The sequence below is a fragment of the Macaca nemestrina genome, chromosome X, assembly GCF_043159975.1.
Source record: "Macaca nemestrina isolate mMacNem1 chromosome X, mMacNem.hap1, whole genome shotgun sequence".
Classification (NCBI taxonomy): domain Eukaryota; kingdom Metazoa; phylum Chordata; class Mammalia; order Primates; family Cercopithecidae; genus Macaca; species Macaca nemestrina.
The window spans coordinates 135,791,740-135,809,542 of NC_092145.1; the positions used below are offsets into that span (position 1 = coordinate 135,791,740).

The following is a 17,803-nucleotide window of genomic DNA, read 5'->3' on the forward strand; positions in this document are numbered from 1 at the left end:
TCTGATCCAAGGTCAATAATACATTTTTTGGCAGTACTTCTTGAAAGGAATGTCTCCCTGTGACTTTTTAAATGTCTAATATGCAAAGACAGCAGAAAAGATAAGAGTACCTTTACAAAATGGAGGTAAGTGGGATGTGTAAAGACAAACACAAACTTTCCCAAAACACTTAGTTCCCATTAACTTGATTTAAGATAAAGAAAAATATTGGTCTAAGTCTTAATAGATGGGGGTTGACAGTGGGACAATACAGGTTACCAATTAAGAAATTATAATAAAAAATACTTTAAGATAATTTACAATTTTAAAGGGATTCCACTTAAAAACCAAGGTCAAGCACTCTAGGAAGCCAAAATAATATTCAAGCACATTCAAGTAAGAGTTTTCAAACAGAAATAAAAGCAAGCTGTGAAGGTAGATTTTACATGATGCTAAAATTCTTTAAACACATGAAAGCAACATGAGTGTATTTATTTCACCCTTTTTATATATCCCATAGTGGGGGAAAGGGGTAAGGCCTTTATACAAATTCGCTCACAAAATGAAAGACAGAAACAACTAACCGAACCATCAAAGACATTATCATAAATATTCTCAGTTCCACATGTAGGGCATGGACATTTGAATCTTTCACAGTCCCTGTATTTCTCTTCATCAGTGAGCTGTGCTGGGCCACCAAGTAGAGCATCATTCTCTTCATCTTTATGATAATGATGAACTCTAAATTGGGTGGGGTCAAGTCCTATTAATATAAAAGAAAAAAAAAATTCAGAAAAGTATTCCAAAAATATCCCAAAGAAGAAAACTCTCACAAAAAATGATTTTAAATTCATGCACATACACACAACCATTTGAACTCAAGAGCACATGGACAAATGACTTCTCTTTTTATAAGAGATTACTTTATAAATAAAACAAGTAACCGCAACAACACAAGACAGAAATATGCCACTGAACACATGGGTTTGGAAGCAACTACTTTGATAGGATGTTTTTATTACTCTCTTAAAGTTACAATGAAAACCTCAAATAAATGTGTACTAAGAAATTCTCTTAAAATCAAATTGTCACAATTAAAACTGAGAATAAAATCAGAGAATAAAAATTCCATTAAAGAAAACAGGTTCACTGCCATTACAACTCCTTCAAGTGCAGACACAGCTAACCCTGATTTCAATGCAGTAGTCGATTTCATCTTGGCTCAGTAGTTAACAGCATGTAGGTTGCAATCTAATTCAGTGGTTAAAATTCAGTAGCAGTATCCGAGACAAAATGCAACATGGTTTTCTTGATGTTCGAAATTCAGAAATTTAAAATATGTGCAAAAAAAATGGGTCTACAGATTCTATAGGACAAAATGTCCTCAAGAATCCTGAAACCAAATATACCTTCCATATTTCATTCAAAACAACATAAGAAATCAATCGATGCATGTTTATGCTGTTTTGTTTCCACAAACTAATTAGAGAAAAGAAACATTTTTAGGCCAGCCTATTTAATTTACCCTTGGTCAAAACATGTGTGCCAAAATTTACTATTTGAATTTATACTTAAAAATAATTATTCTACACTGTTGCTTAGAATTTTAGGGATTGCTGAGGGATGCTTTCAAGAAAAGAATGTAAGAGATAATATTTCTATCTTTTGGAAAACTAAGGAAAAACTTTTGGAAATCTAAGAAAAACTATCTTATTTTAGTATAAAGGTAAATAAGTAATATAAAACAGTCACTGAGCCAAAAGCTCACAAATACCAAAAATATCAAAAAATTGTTTAAAATTTATCAACAGCTACATAGGTAGATAAATCTAACAAGATGCATCCAGAATTCAGCAACAGAATCCTAAACCCTATTTGGTCAGCTGTCAAGTGACGTCTAGTAATTATAAAATACTGGAGGCTGACTCTTCACAGTTGAAAGGGGCCAAACAAAGAATAAGATCACTGAGACACAGAGTCTCAGTTTTCTCACCTGCAAAACGGAGGTAGCATCACTGATCATACACTTTTGAAGTTTAAATTGGATAATATAGAACAAACCGAGTTCAATGCTGCCTACTGCACAGAGGGCCCTCAATAAATGCCATTTGAATGAAAAAATAAAACAGTGAATGAACATCATTTAATCTAGACTATACTCATTCAAGATTATACATTTAGAAAACTGTACGAGACATGTTCATGTTGCATATGAAGTTAATAGCTACTCTTTGTAGGAATTAAAGTATTTCCTAAAGTGGTAGTATATGATAAAAACAAAGAATGCACATTCAGAACAATTTGAAAAGCTGTTCTTCATTAGTGACATAAATTATGTTAACATGGGCCACTTGTCACCAAGACACTATACATTTCTATTTTACAAGTTACCTAACCCCTAAGAGAAACAGCAAATTAGAGAAGTATGTGGGAATACATATACCCTCACATTTAAAGCTAAAGATGGTCAGAGGAATTGAGAGAGACCACGCCAGTGAATGAGGCCAGTTCGTCTCTGGAGTGAAGGGTAACTGTCGCTAATTCAAACTCTAGTTGTGAATCCAAGTATTCACATAATACTTTGATTTATTTGCAATTATGAGAAAGGAGCTTCACTTTTTCTCTGACCCTATGACTATTAATCAATTTCCCAGGCCAACACTAGTCAAAAGATAAGGAAAAAGAAAATAAGCAAGATTTTTCTAAAAGGCAAGTTTCTTTCACAGTCCAAAAATAAAGGAACAAAACAATGCTGGTTTGCACATATACAAAACTGACCAGGCTATGAAAAGGAACCAAGAGGAGCTACTCTCTACTCCTCCCCACTAGCCATGGCTCACTTGGTGCACGTGAGTGCATGAACTTGCAAGCACTGACCCGGGACAGCCTGCCTGCACAGTAAGCCAAAAGTGGATGTGGGCCATCTTGTTACTTACTCACAGAGAAACACCCAAACGACTGGCTGAAACTTGCGAAAAATACTAGGTCCTATGAAATGTCTACTCTAAATGTCTACCCTAAATATCCATTTCTACAAATCACTCAATCTTCCCATGGCAGTAACAAAGCCAACTGGCTTAGCTAATTACTTCAGATTTATTCCCAAGCTGATTTTTTTTCTTCAGGGGAAGGGGCTTCAATCTTAGTACTCTCTTGGTCATAGTTCAACGCTAAAATTTAAAAACATAAAGGGAGAAGAGACTGTAATGAGCTTAAAATATTAGGTATATAATGATCCTTGTACAAGTTAAATACCAAAATGCCATTTAAAAAGTTATTTTCTTGGGAGGGCAGTTATAAGTTCAACAAGCAAACCACAGAGGGCTAAATTAAATCGTTTTAAGAAAATATACAATGTCATGTTAAAAAAATAAGGATCATTGCTGCTGGAATCTTTTTTGAAAAGGTGAAAATCCAGGGTTAAACAAGCCCCAGACTTAGTCACCATATACATTAGTTTTTCCAAATTCTCACAAAACTGGTAACAGCAGCTTATTTCGAAGTTTCAGTTGACTTATAAGAAGTTTTACTGCTTATACCCTAAACTCATTAAGGCTGGAGTGAAACAAGAAACAAGTATCTGGTGCTGCCACCTAGAGGTAGGGATTCTGAATTTTAAAATGTGCAAAACAGCAGCTACATGTAATTCCATTTTTAATTGTTGTCACTCCAAAATTAAACACTTCTGTCAAAAATGACATTAAGGCAAAATCTTTATTACTGCACTTGCCCTACATGCATATACACCATATAATTAATGTTACACTGCTTACATTAGTCTTTGAGCAAGAAATGCAAAACTGAATCCAAATTCCTTATTGCTTCTACTGAAAGCTTTCTCTGAACTGGCTTAAAGGAACAAACTTTATGTCCCATTTGAGAAAAGTAACTTCCATTTCTTTTAGGCTAGCTCTTGACAGGTGACTTAAGTCTTCTGGTGAGGCACAGAATGAAGGAAGGAGCAGCCTGCCTGGGCTTTGCAAAACCAGTTATCTGGAGGAAGAGCAGCCGTGGTTTCCCCCAGAATAGGCTGAGATGATGTATGCTTTAATTCAATTATGTGGCTTGTAGTGATCGACTCATTTGTGCTGGGGTTGAGGGCACAGAAGAGGGAGTGAAATGAAATTAAAATACTGTCATTTATAATTAGAAAATTTCTAGGATCTCACATTATTTTGGCAACAGGATCAAAACTCTCATGTTTCAAGAAGTATTTATAGAAAGTAATATCATAGGCATCGGGGTGGATGAGCTTAGCAGTACTGTCTTTACTTAAGTCACCATAGTCTTATCACACACACCCCCAGTATGACATTTAGCACAAAATTATTTTTCTACCATTGCACTTTCTAACCATTGTAAATTATACCTGTTCACCTGCCCCCACTCCCAAGGAGTTTTTAAATTGTTCATAACTTGAGGCATACGGTCATTAGAGAGACTGACACATTTAATCAAATTCTTTCCTTCCTTCAAAAGACAAGGTCTCTAATAGTGCAACAGCAAATAACTACAGTGAAACCCTTATCTATGTTCATGCAAGTGGGGAAGAGGGAAAATCCACATAAATGAAACTCCAAATGAGTAAAGGGAGTAACTGGTATTTACAAGCAGTTATTTGTAATATGGATCATTTAATCTATGAAGGAAGCTAACTAATAGAATCCTATTGAGTGAAATTTTTTTGTAAAAATTTCTTAGAGGAAGTAAACCATTTATCTTTTGCATGAGTTCAGGTTTTCATATATCAGGACATCTTAGAAGACAATATGCAAAGTGAAAATTTAGTATGATTAAAGAAAAAATAATTTTCAAATGGTGAATGCTATATCCACAGAATGCTCATAGCAGCTTTATTCATAATAGCCCAAAATGGAAACACTCCAGATGTCCATCAACAAGAGAATGGATAAACTAGTATATCTACCATGAAATACTACTCAGCAATGAAAAAGAGTGAATACTGATACATGCAACAAGACACATGAATCTCAAAAATACCATGCTAAGTGAAAGAAGCACACAAAAAGAGTATATACTGTAGGAAACCATTTATATGAAAATCTTGAAAAGGTAAAACTAACTGATGCTGATAGATTTCAGATGAGTGATTGCTACTATAACAGAGGTGCTGACTGGGAAGAGGCACAAGGGAACATTCTGGAATGATGAAAATGTTCTGTGTCTGTGCCTAAATAACTGATTGTATATACTCAAGATTTTAGCATTTTATGGTAAATTACGTGAATTATACTCTTTAAAAAGCATGCCAAATAGGAAAAGATGTTTGTATAGGTTGAACATCCCTAATCCAAAAATCTGAAATGCTCCAAAATTTGAAACGTTTTGAGTGCCAACATGATAGCACCAGTGAAAAATTCCACGCCTGACCTCATGTGATGAGTTGCAGTCAAAACTTTGTTTCAGGCACAAAATTTTAAAAAATATTGTATAAAACTGCCTTCAGGCTACGTGTATAGGCTGTATATAAAACATAAATGAACTTCATGTTTAGACTTGGGTCTCATCTCTAAGATAGCTAATTATCTATATGCAACTATTACAAAATCCAAAAAAATTCCCAAACACTTCTGGTCCTAAGTATTTCAGATAAGGGATACTCAACCTGTAATATATACTTCCAAAAGACTCGTAATTAGAACACATAGGAAATGCCTGCAAATCAATAAGCAAAAGAGAAGCAAACAGGACAACAGAAAAAGACTTAAACAGGCATCTCACGAAAGGAAATATTCCAATGGCCAAGAAGCATGTGGAAAGGTGTTCAACTTCATTAGTCATCAAAGAAATACAAATTAAAACCACAACTCTATGCCACCATGTAAAATGAAGATGGAAAACACTACCCTACCAAATGTTGGTAAGAATGTGGAGCACCCATACACTGCTAGTAGGAAGTGTAAACAAGTAGAACCACTTTGGAAAACTGGTAGAATCTATTAAAATTATACATACATGTCCCCAATGGCCTAGCAATTCTCCTTAGTACATACCCAAGAGAAATACATGCTTATGTTCAACAGAGGACCTGTACAACAACTCTCAAAGCAGCACTATTCAAAACACCCTAAATGTGGAAACAACTCATGGGTGTACCTCCAGTAGATAGTCATACAGTGTGGTATATTCAGACAATGAAATATTATACAGAATTTACAGAAAGGAAGGACAACCACATGGATGAATCTCACAAACATAATATTCAGTAAAAGTAGTCTAGACACAAAGAACAAAGACGCAATTTGTGTAATATCCCCCAAGATCCACCTCATATGTTATTAGATGCCAGGTATGTGGAGGATCATTTCTAGGAGACATGAGGGGCCTTCTGGGAATGTAGTAATGTACTGTTTCTTGAGCTCAGTACTGACTACACCAGTGCATGATGACCCCGTGAAAATTTATCAGGCACTTTCATTAGGTTTTGTGCACTTTTCTGTATGCATGTTATACTATGAAAAATTCACACTTAGGTGAGAAAATTGCATACTAAATATTTCTTATGAAACATCTATGAATTTGTTGCAAAATGCATTGAATCTCAAACAGACATAAACCCCACTGCCTAGGAAGAAGCGTATATTTTATATTTTAGCAAATATAAAATATAATAAATTGAGCCTAAATATAATCCCATCTTTAGATCTAACTATTTATAGGAAATACAAGAGACAGAAGAACATGTTAAAAGATACCACCAGGATGTGATCAGTAAACTCCAGAATGAGAAAAATTCTATAGGACAAAAAGCCCAGCTTCTTTCATAAACAAACTGGGAGGATCAACAAAGAAAAAAAAAATAGAGATTAACTACCAAGTTGACCCTGACTGGATTCCAATCCAAACAAGGAGCTTTTTTTAAAAAGTGTATTCATAGTGCAATCAGGGAAATATAAACACTTGTTGGAAATTAGACGAAAGGAAGGAATTGTGAGGTTTTTTAATGTGATGTGATAATAATACAGTTATGCTGAAAAGGGGAATCTTTGTCTTTTAGAAATGCAAAATGGGCTGGGCTAATCGCAGCACTCAGGGAGGCCAAGGCAGGAAAATCACCTGAGGTCAGGAGCTCGAGACCAGCCTGGCCAACACAGCGAAACCCCGTCTCTACTAAAAATACAAAACAAATTCAGCCGGGGATGGTGGCACATGCCTGTGAACCCAGCTACCCAGGAGGCTAAGGCAGGAGAATCGCTTGAATCTGGAAGGCATAGGTTATCATGAGCCGAGATTGCACCACTGCACTCCAGCCTGGGTGACAGAGCAAGACTCTGTCTTAAAAAAAAAGAAATGCAATATGAAATATTAACACACAAAATAAATATATTTTGAAGGATATACTTCAAAATAATAGAGGAAGGTGGGAAAGAGGAATAATAAGATTGGCCACCAATGCAGAATACTAAAGGTGGGTGATGAATATATGAGGGTTTAATCTTGCCCTGTAATTTAATATATGTGAAACTAGAGAAAATTTTATATTCTCTACTATAATATATATATATATATACACACATTTTTCCATAATAACAAGTTTTTTTTTTTTTTTTTTTTTTTGAGGCAGAGTCTCACTCTGTTGCCCAGGCTGGAGTGCAGTAGTGCAATCTCCGCTCACTGCAACCTCGTGTCCCAGGTTCAAGAGATTCTCCTGCCTCAGCCTCCCGAGCAGCTGGATTACAGGTGCCCGCCACCACGCCTGGCTAATTCTTTTGAATTTTTAGTAGAAATGGGGTTTCACCCTGTTGGCCAGGCTTGTCTTGAACTCCTGACCTCAAGTAATCCACCCACCTTGGCCTCCCATAGTGCTAGGATTATAGGCGTGAGCAACTGTGCCCAGCCCAACAAGTTTTTAAAATATTACAGATCCAATTTAAAGATAAACAATTTACTGTATAAGTGTCAGACAACCGAAACTGTCTTTCACACCAACAATACATCTCTTCATAATGTAAATGGAAAATTTCTGAGTATTTTAGAAGAAATAATAGCCAAGCCTTTGGTTTAAATGAATACCCAAGATTTTTATTTTCCTGGAGAAGATAGTTCTCAAAATCTTGACAGAATAAACAGCCTGATGAGCAGCATTCTCATGACTTCAATCTATTGGTTTTAATGCCCTTGACAATAGACGCAAATATAAATTTTAACTTAATGAGATGTGCATTTCTGGGCAGGAGAAGCTTTTCAAGTGTCTTCTTCCCCGTTTTTTTTTTTTTTTTTTTTTTTTTCTAAGACAGGGTCTTGCTCTGTCAAGCGCAATGGAACGATCACAGCTCACTGCAGCCTTGACCTCCCTGTCTTAAGTGATCCTCCCATCTCAGTCAGCTGAGTAGCTGGGACTCCAGGCATGCGCCACCATACCCAACTAATTTTGGTATTTTTTGTAGAAACGGGGTTTTGCTATGTTGTCCAGGCTGGTCTTGAACTCCTAGACTCAAGCCATCCTCCTGCCTCCCAAAGTGTTGGAATTACAGGTGTGAGTCATGCATGGCACCTGGCGTTCCTTTCCTGTTTTTAAACCTGAAAAAAGATGGTAACTCTGTGTGGAAATAGACTTGAAATACAAAATAACACAAATGATAGTCCAAAGATTGCTTGTCTTCTAACAAAGTCCACTTCTCTTCCAGCTATGTTGGTAGATGTTGGGGGAAAACAGCTAGGCTCAAGGTTCCTAACCACCCACCCTCTAAAAGGTGAGTTAGTCCTGCAAGAATGGCCATAATCAAAAAATAAAAAAATAAAAAAAAAAGATGTTGGTATGGATGTGGTGAAAAGGGAACACTTTTACACTGCTGGTGGGAATGTAAACTAGTACAACCATTATGGAAAACAGTGTGGAGATTCCTTAAAGAACTAGAAGTAGAATTACCATTTGATCCACTAGATACACTAGTGGGTATCTACCCAGAGAAAAAGAAGTCATTATACAAAAAAGATACTTGGACGTACATGTTTATAGCAGCACAATTCTCAACTGCAAAATATGGAACCAGCCCAAATGCCCATCAATCAATGAGTGGATAAAGAAATTGTGGTATATATATACACCATGGAATACTGCTCAGTCATAAAAAAAGTATATATATATATATATATGACATTCACAACAATCTGGATGAAACTGAAGACGATTATTCTAAGTGAAGTAACTTAGGAATGGAAAACCAAACATGTTATGCTCTCACTCATAATTGGGAGCTAAGCTACGATGACACGAAGGCAAAAGAATCACACAATGGACTCTGGGCACTCAGGGGGAAAGGTGGGATGGGGGTGAGAAATAAAAGACTGCACAGTGGGTAGAGTGTACACTGCTTTGGGTGCACCAAAATCTCAAAAATCACCACTAAAGAACTTATTCATGTAATAACCAAACACCACTCGTTCCCCCAAAACCATCTGAAATAAATAAATAAATAAATAAATAAAGGTGAGTTAGTAATTGCTTAACCATTGTTTTACTTCTGGTTTTGGAAAAAACTGTCTTACTAAAAATAAAATAACAGTACTAATATTTTGTCAGCAAAGGGGGAACCTATAATTCATCACCTTAACCCTTTTCTATTTTATTCATACACATATATATAATACAGTGTATGTATATGTGTACAATGCTGTATAGTATTCAGCTTTTTTTTCTTTACCCATTTTTAGGTCTTATCCATTTTTCTATAAGCTATACCATCTTGATAAATGTCACTTTGGTGTACTTAATTAAAACAATTTTATCTTTTTAAAAAATTGATCTAATTTAAATAATTTGAGAAATCCTCATTTTCCTTCAAAACCCCTAAGTGTTACAAAGCCAGAGTTGTTACATAACTCATATAAAAGCTCCAAAGCAATTTTTCTAAACATGCTCTGGTTTGGTTTAAAGTTCTCAAAGGTCTCACTGCTCATGTGAGATGAGCAGTGTCACTACTGGCCCTCTGTTGTGGGCTAGCGACACAGAAGCAAACCACTGTGTGCTCACTTTGTTGAGACTGAGGTGCAGGACTGGGCAACTGAAACCCTTAAAGAGGCTCTCCGTGAATTCCCTAAAGTGCTTTGGGGGTGGCTGAGATAACATAGGTTACCCCTGCAGTTCATCAGGCTAGAAGAATTGGTGAGCAGTACGGTGGGCAACCATTCCCAACTTCACAATGGCCTCTCCACAGCCCATTCCAGCAATGCCTCAAAATGCCTCTACTTTTATAAACTCTTCCATGGTGGGCCCAGCTAGGAGAGGTTTCTGCTTCCTTTGAAATTTGATAACCCTTTATTTCACCTCTTTTGGGATATACAGTGTGTTGCCCACTAGACTTGCCCACAACAGTGAAATCAACTAAATGACTGGGCTGTAATTTGACTAACGGGTCCACAACTGACTCAACTTTGTATCCTTCACAGTGCCTATTATGGTGCTAGGCACAGCAGGTCTTCAATTAATATTGAACACAAAAGTAGTCTAGACTGGGAGCATGAGCCATTGGATGATATGCTTGGAATGACACTCCATCTTATAAGAGATGCTCTTATCAGCTGATAAGATTTCCTTTAACATTCTGCAGTGCATTTGGTGTAACGTTTTTTAATTTTACTATTAATTATGTTATTGAAAATATTTAGTTTGGGTCCAGGAGCAGTGGCTCACGCCTATAATCGCAGCACTTTGGGAGGCCGAGGCAGGCGGATCACCTGAGGTCAGGAGTTCAAGACCAGCCTGGCCAACATGGTGAAACCCCATTTCTACTAAAAATACAAAAACTAGTCAGGTGTGGTGGCGCTCGCCTGTAATGCCCGCTACTCAGGAGGCTGAGGCAGGAGAATCACTTGAACCCGAGAGGCAGATGTTGCAGTGAGCCAAGATCAAGCCACTGCACTCCAGCCTGGGTGACAGAGTGAGACTCTGTCCCAAAAAAAAAAAATAATAATAATAATAATAATTTACAGTTTGGAAACTGTCATGTTTTATTTTTATAAGAGCTTAATAATGAAAAAGGGCAAAATTCTTTATTCACAAAGTAATACCTGAAGAACCCACTGGTTGCATCATTCTACCCCTACCCATCTGTACTTTACTCTCTTTTTTGTAGGTGGATCTCCCTGGATCTGTCAAAAGCACCCCCAAATATCGCTTGGCCCTGTTTTGCCCACTGTTGCACTTATTTCTTAGATATTACTGAACCCTGTCTACTGACAAAAACTAACCTCTGTGATACGAGTGGTAGGCATCATTTTTTTAAAAGGAAATTTTTACTTTCCAATTTAACTCAGAGCATACTGGGTTAAGTGCATTCTGTCTTGTTTTAAGCAGTATTTTCAGAGATTAAATTCTAAACTCTCATGTTCTTCAAACATCAGTAATTTCTCAGGACCAATGAGAAAACTGCCCAGATAGCCAAATGCCTGAAATTTTATCACTGACCATGAAGAAAGGTTCTTTATAACTACTGTACAAATCATTGCTCATTGGAGGAAAGATATTACATATAATTCTAAGTACCAGTATACATAAAACATAAATTTATTAAAAGATGAAATTCAAAAATGAACTTTAGACTATTCTCATCACTGGCCTAGTCTGCTAGGTATGGAAGACTATTTGGATGTTTGAGCATACTGTGAATATTTCATCCACAGAATACAGGGGAGCTTTCATTAGAACGAGAGAGAGAGAAAAATCTATAGTCTAGAGAACAAAAGCTAAGAGTTTCAAGTTTTAGTGGCCATGTTTCCCATAGGGCTATTGTATAAGAAGAGTAATACTATAGTTTTTTCCTATTCACAGATGGAAAAGAGTAAAATTTTGCTTTATTTAAGCCCAATAGCAATAATCTTGCATGGGTTTCAGAAAAAATGATACATATTTTACTGTGGGATAATGAGGACCATTAGTTATTAGAACAAATTATTCTCTTTCAATTCAACAGCCTTATTCATTCACTCATTTAATAGGCTATCCTCTCTCCTTTTCACTAAAATGGTCTTCCCATATGGAACACCTGGCCATGCAACATGCTACCAGACAGACTTCAGGAAGTATCTTGATGGGGAGAAATAGAGAATTTCCAAAGTGAAGCCACAGGATAAACCAACACTTGATGCTTGCCTTTCATTTCAAGGAAAGTAGTATAAAAGCAATAGAGAAAGAAAAAAGTAGTTGAAAAATATAGTTGCTCTCCACAAAAGAGTCTTAAAAATAAAAAATCATGAGCTTAATAATTTTCCTAAATGAAATTATGCCATTATTCCTGATTTCTTTGTACTAACTAAAAGGACAAAGTATCAAACTTCACTAAAGTTTCAATACTGTAATACATTTCATTAATCAAAGATAAAAACTACATTAAAAGCGAGAGAATTATTTTATGTCTGTGATTAGGCAGTTGGAGGGCTTGTATTTTATGTATACATTTGTACACTTCAACTTATTTAACAGTGTCAGTTCACTAGCTGCAGTTTTTTTATATAAAGAAAACAGATTTAGAATTTTAAAAACAAATTACAGTAATTTTATGCCTACAGCTTGCACCTCTTAGAAACCATGTACCCCCTAACACTTCTCTTACTTTGTCACCACTTCCCCATCTCCCTCCCTCCTCCTAAAACCACAGGCTACAGTAGAACTGATAACAGAGGCCTTGAAGCCCCTACTGAATAGCCACCCTAATTTTTTACTTGGGGTGGAGGAATAAAGGGTACAGATAAGAAATTCAGCTCCTGAATAGAGCAGGAGGCAAATGCCTACAGAGATTTGCCTGGTGAGCTTCAGTGTTTTCTACAGATCTTCATGATGACGGGGACTTCTGGGCCTACACGTCATTAATGCTCAAACTCCTATGTGGAAGGGGGCAGAAGGAAAGGACTACAAGATTTGTTACTAATATAGATGGCTGTGTATATGCTGCTGGTGTGGGCACAGGGTAGGATGAGAGAAGAGGACAAGCAGGAGAGGAGGAGGACTACACAACGATGACAATGTCACACATCCTCGATATAAAAACTACTGTCAAGTGGCAGAAGAAAACAATGAGAAAAAGTAGCCAAAAGTGAGGAGCAGTGGCAGATTCCCCAAGGCTGAGGACACATTCCCTCCCATCAGCTTGACTTGGCTACATGGCACCAAGAAGGGACAAATCGGAAGAGTGTCCACACAGCCACGGCTGCACCTAGAGAATTTTCAGGTTGTGAGGCAGGAGTGATGGGTACGTGGGTGGGACCATGTGCAAGTCTGGAGGGTTCTCTGTAGAGATTGAGATTGGTCAATAATAAGACACAACATGAAACTTCTGAAGATGGGACCCATTTGTCTACTATTGGCTTTGAAAATAATTTGTGAAAACTGAATAAATAAGGCAGCCTATGACCATACAGCAGCTGCAGTTAAAGTATCTTTCAAGTCAACATCTGCCACTGATCAATTTATAAACAAAAATCATCTTAACTATGACTTCTGGAACTAACAAAATCAGTCCGGTCCCCTCTTAGTATGACTGGCCTTGACACATCCAGGCAGGCATCAGGCCAATCCACCCAAGTAGGCTCCATCACCCTTTATTGCTCAGCTCTTTTGCTGACATACAAGGCTCTGCAAGTCTTTCTCTTAAATGTCATTCCTGAGACAAGGCTTGTTCCATCTACCTCCTCTCAGTGCTGGGTCACCAAAAAATTCAAAACCAAAGAAGAAAAGGGTAACAGTTTTACACCAGGTTTTTGAAGACACAAATGGAAAAACTGGGAGATCTATTCTTTAAAAAATGGTTTTACTCAGAGGTTTTCAGTAGAGAGCATGAGGGTGTACAGTGAGAAATGGAGGGAGCAAGAAAAACATGAAGCCTCCCCGTGCTTATACATCTATGCTATCCTGCTCCTGGTTGAAAACATCTTTCATAGCCTTTTAGAGCTAAGAACAGGCAATCAAGTTTAGCACAGTGGTGAGGATCACAACCTTTGGAATCACAGCCGGCTACTTACTACCTATGTGCCAAGACCAAGATAGTTACCTCTCTAAACCTTGGCTTCTTCCTCTGTAAAATGGAGCTAATACAACACACCTTTGTGAGGTTGTCCCAAGGACTGAATGAGATAACAAATGCAAAGTACTTATCACTGTATCCAACAGAGCAAACACTCAATGTATGGTAGAGAAAAAAGGGAAGCTAAAAAATACCTTGCTTTTACAGTCTTCTCTTCCCAGCTGAGGATTTATAAACATCATCAAATACAACTCATCTTGGAGAATATATATGATGATTTTGGTGGTAGAATTTTATCTTCCTAATAATATTTGCTTAGGCAAATGTTAAAAATGAGCTTCCACTTCCAGAGTAAACACTGATGGGGTAGTGACGAGGGGGTAGCAGGGAGGAGCTCAGAAACATACTCAACAGGTGCAGGACAGAAAACACGTGACTTGATAATTCATCCATGGAAAATCCAGTCTCATTCTACAAACGCGGCTGAGCACTAACTATATACAAATCCCACAGACTGAAGGAGTATGAACATGTATCTACTGACGCCTAAAAGAAGGGTGGGAGGTGGCTATCACTCACGGAGCCCTTCCTTTGCCCCAGACTTTGTGCTGAACATCTCACACACATCATCTTTCTCCCTCAGAGTAACTCTATTCTATGACTCAAGGAGCTAAGGTGTAGACCAAGGTTCAGAAGCTTGTGAATAGCAGAACCAGCATTGAAACCCAGGTCCCTATGCTGTCAAAGCCCATGGCTAAAGCTAGGTGTTTTAGTAAAAAGAGGGGGAGAATCTTCCATGAAGCAGGGACAGAATGGGCAGTGCCATATTTGGGAGACACTGCATAGCCTGAATAAGAAATAAGGCTGGATACATAGGTGGGAGCTGGAAAGTTAGTCTATAATTGCCAAAGTTAAGAGTCTATGAGATGCCAGTGGCATCTGGGCTTCACTTATAAATAGAGGAGCCATCTTGGGGCATTAGGCAGTACTCTGAAAACACTCATCTTTGCTTACCACAGAAAAGAGAGGAAAGGCCTTAAAAGCAATGTAACTCTTCATGTACTTGGTCATCTAAAAATGAAATCAGGGCTGGTTATGAAATACATTTCTAAGCAAAAGACAACAATAGTAATAATGACACAGCAATGGAGACAACCTGGTGACACAGCAAAAAGCCAAAGAGATACTGAGGTCTCAGGGTTGGCTGGCACCTCCTGGGATGATGAGAACTTAGAAATCAGCCAATTCCTAGAGGATAACAGCGGGTCCAGTTTTAGAATATCTTAAGGAGAGTAGGATTCTCACAATGAATTGAATATTAAAAATTAAAAATTTCATGTTAAAAAGCCATGTCTTCTCACTTGACATGAAAATACCTTCAGCAACAGAGGCAAGATGAACCAATAAGCAACACACCATCAATCTTCTTATTAATGGAGGTACACTAATTAAAGCTATAACAATGTAAACTCAGTGACTGTAATGGCACCTGAAATCTTCACTTTACCCTTTCCTTTGCCTTCCCTCTCTTCCCTCAGTATTCAGTGAGTGTCAACTATGGAGCAGGCATGTGGTTACAGTAGCAAGTATGTGGAGCTCATAGTCTAAGAGTGGAGACAGTACCAAACAACCACAAAAATGCATTCCAAACTATAAACAAAGAAGTGACAGACACAATACCATGCCCATAAACAGAGATCTCAAGAGAAAAGGAAGACTCCATGTGCCGCTGTTACCATGTGAGGCTCTATGTGAGCTTGGGACACTTACCTAACCATGTTGCAATGAGGACAGCATCAATTCCGTCTATTGGTTCACAGATCCGAGCCACGACTGGGTGGATCTGCTGGGCCAGGTAGTACTGGGTGTCAATGGTTAGATTATCCTGTTTCTGCAGCTGCTCAGGCGCATAGGCCCTCTGACTTGCAGTGAGATTTGATCCATCCTAAAAGAAGATATGATAAAAAGACACATAAAAAGAAGACACAGGTAAAGTTGTGAGCAACTCAATCACAGACACTTGCTTGGTCAAACACAGAGGCAACAATTTAAATTTTACGTATCTACTTCTAAACATCAAGACCTCTTTTTGACCTATTGTTGAACATTTTGAGTAGGAAAATCAAGGACAACATCTCAATCTTGAGATCTCATCCAATGTCCAAGAATATTAATCCAGTATATGTTGTGGTCTATTTTTTGCAAAAACTTGAAACCAACAAGATAGCAATGACTAGATTAAATAATTTCACCTGCCATATCACCAAACACTGAGAAGGCTTGGTAACAATTAGTGTAGTCAGAAAGGCTTTTTAAGGAGTGATAATTTAAAAACATGTGTATGGTCTCTTTTATTATGTTAATGTGATCCCTACAGGCAAGAATTCTTGTCAAACTAACTCAAAGATCCTGGGAGTAACATTTTCTATGAGAGCCATGTATCACTGAGAAGCAAATGAACAAGCGGAAAAGAGTGGGGAAATGAAATCTATAGAGTAGTACTTTATATGCAAGACACAAGAAGTAGAAGTAAAAATGACATAGTGTCCTGGTAGAGTGGCAGGGCTCTAAAAGCCAAATATCTGGCCACTGGAATGAAGGGCATGTCATTTTGTACCATTTACCTGGTTCCTCCTCAAGAAAAGGAAGATGGGTCAGAAAGCCTCTTTTCAAGAGTTTTCTCTTTTACTCTACAAAAATAAAAGCTGTAAAATTCTGTGCAATTGGCCCATATCCAGCCTTGTGAATGATGTCACCATCATCTGTGAACCAAAAAGTTATCTCTACAGGATCAACATCCAACAACTCACTCACTCTTCCTCTCATCTGAAACAGAATTTAATATTCAAACTAGTAAATTATAACTATTCACAGTGCTCAGCTGCTCAGCAGAACTGATTATAATGTGAATCCTATTCTTTCATTCCTGCTACAATCAGTTCCTTTCCAGCTCAGCACCCAGCCCAAAGCAGAAGCAACCTTCCATACACCACTGTCTTTACTAGAGACCAGCGGCAGGGGCCTCTTTTTCTGGCTACGCTCCTGATGAAAACAACCTGGGCCTGTTTATCAACTAGGTTCTACCTGTTCTAAGACAAAATGAAATACCTAAAAAGGAAGCAAACTCAGATTAAAAGACTTATTATTATTTGTCAGGAGTTTACAACACAGTAAAAGGAATTAGGCATAATTAATCAAGTTTAATTCTTGCTCTTTTAGAAGCTTGAATTGTTAAGATGATAATAAGGTGACAACCAATGATAAAAACCATGTGAAAAAATCCTCGGGCAGTGTCTTTTCACACAACTCAATTGTATTTAGACCGCCTTTTACCAAACACATAAAATCTGAACAATTTACAGAATTGTGAAAAATTGGTCTATCCTTAAGATTACAGCAATGTTGAGTTTAATAAATTTTAATGGTGAATTAAAATAGAATTTATAGATGTAAAATAGTTTTTAAAGGCACCTGAGTTACTTTCTAATATTTCAGTAGAAGTTCTCATAGTAAAGCGTGGTTTTCAAAAAAGCAGTTAAAAATTTCTGAGCATGCTTTCAGTTTAAAACGTTTTTATTTTAAATATTCACATGAAAGACTAGTTTTAACAAAAAGGGACACAAATATATTTCTTAGTGTATTTTAAAAATCTAAGCTTGAGCATGGCTAAATTCAAAAGACTTGGTTAAATGACAGGTTTTGCTATGTTGTATTGGAAAAACATTTAGGCTATGACCGAAGATACATCCTTCGGCAGGACACAGTGGCTCATGCCTGTAATCCCAGTACTTGGAGAGGCTGAGTCAGAAGGATCACTTGAGCACAGGGGTTCAACACCAGTTTGG

General features: G+C 37.4%; 1 protein-coding gene across 1 annotated transcript in view; it reads right to left on the minus strand.

The window, feature by feature from the left end:
- LOC105478245 (DNA polymerase alpha 1, catalytic subunit) overlaps positions 1-17,803 on the minus strand; it is a 308,053-nt gene that overhangs the window by 159,839 nt on the left and 130,411 nt on the right. Inside the window, exons 32-33 of the mRNA XM_011735382.2 lie at positions 15,729-15,903; positions 564-742 (exon numbers count right to left, since the gene is read on the minus strand). Coding sequence (XP_011733684.1) covers positions 564-742; positions 15,729-15,903 — 354 coding nt within the window. The remainder of the gene's footprint in view (positions 1-563; positions 743-15,728; positions 15,904-17,803) is intronic.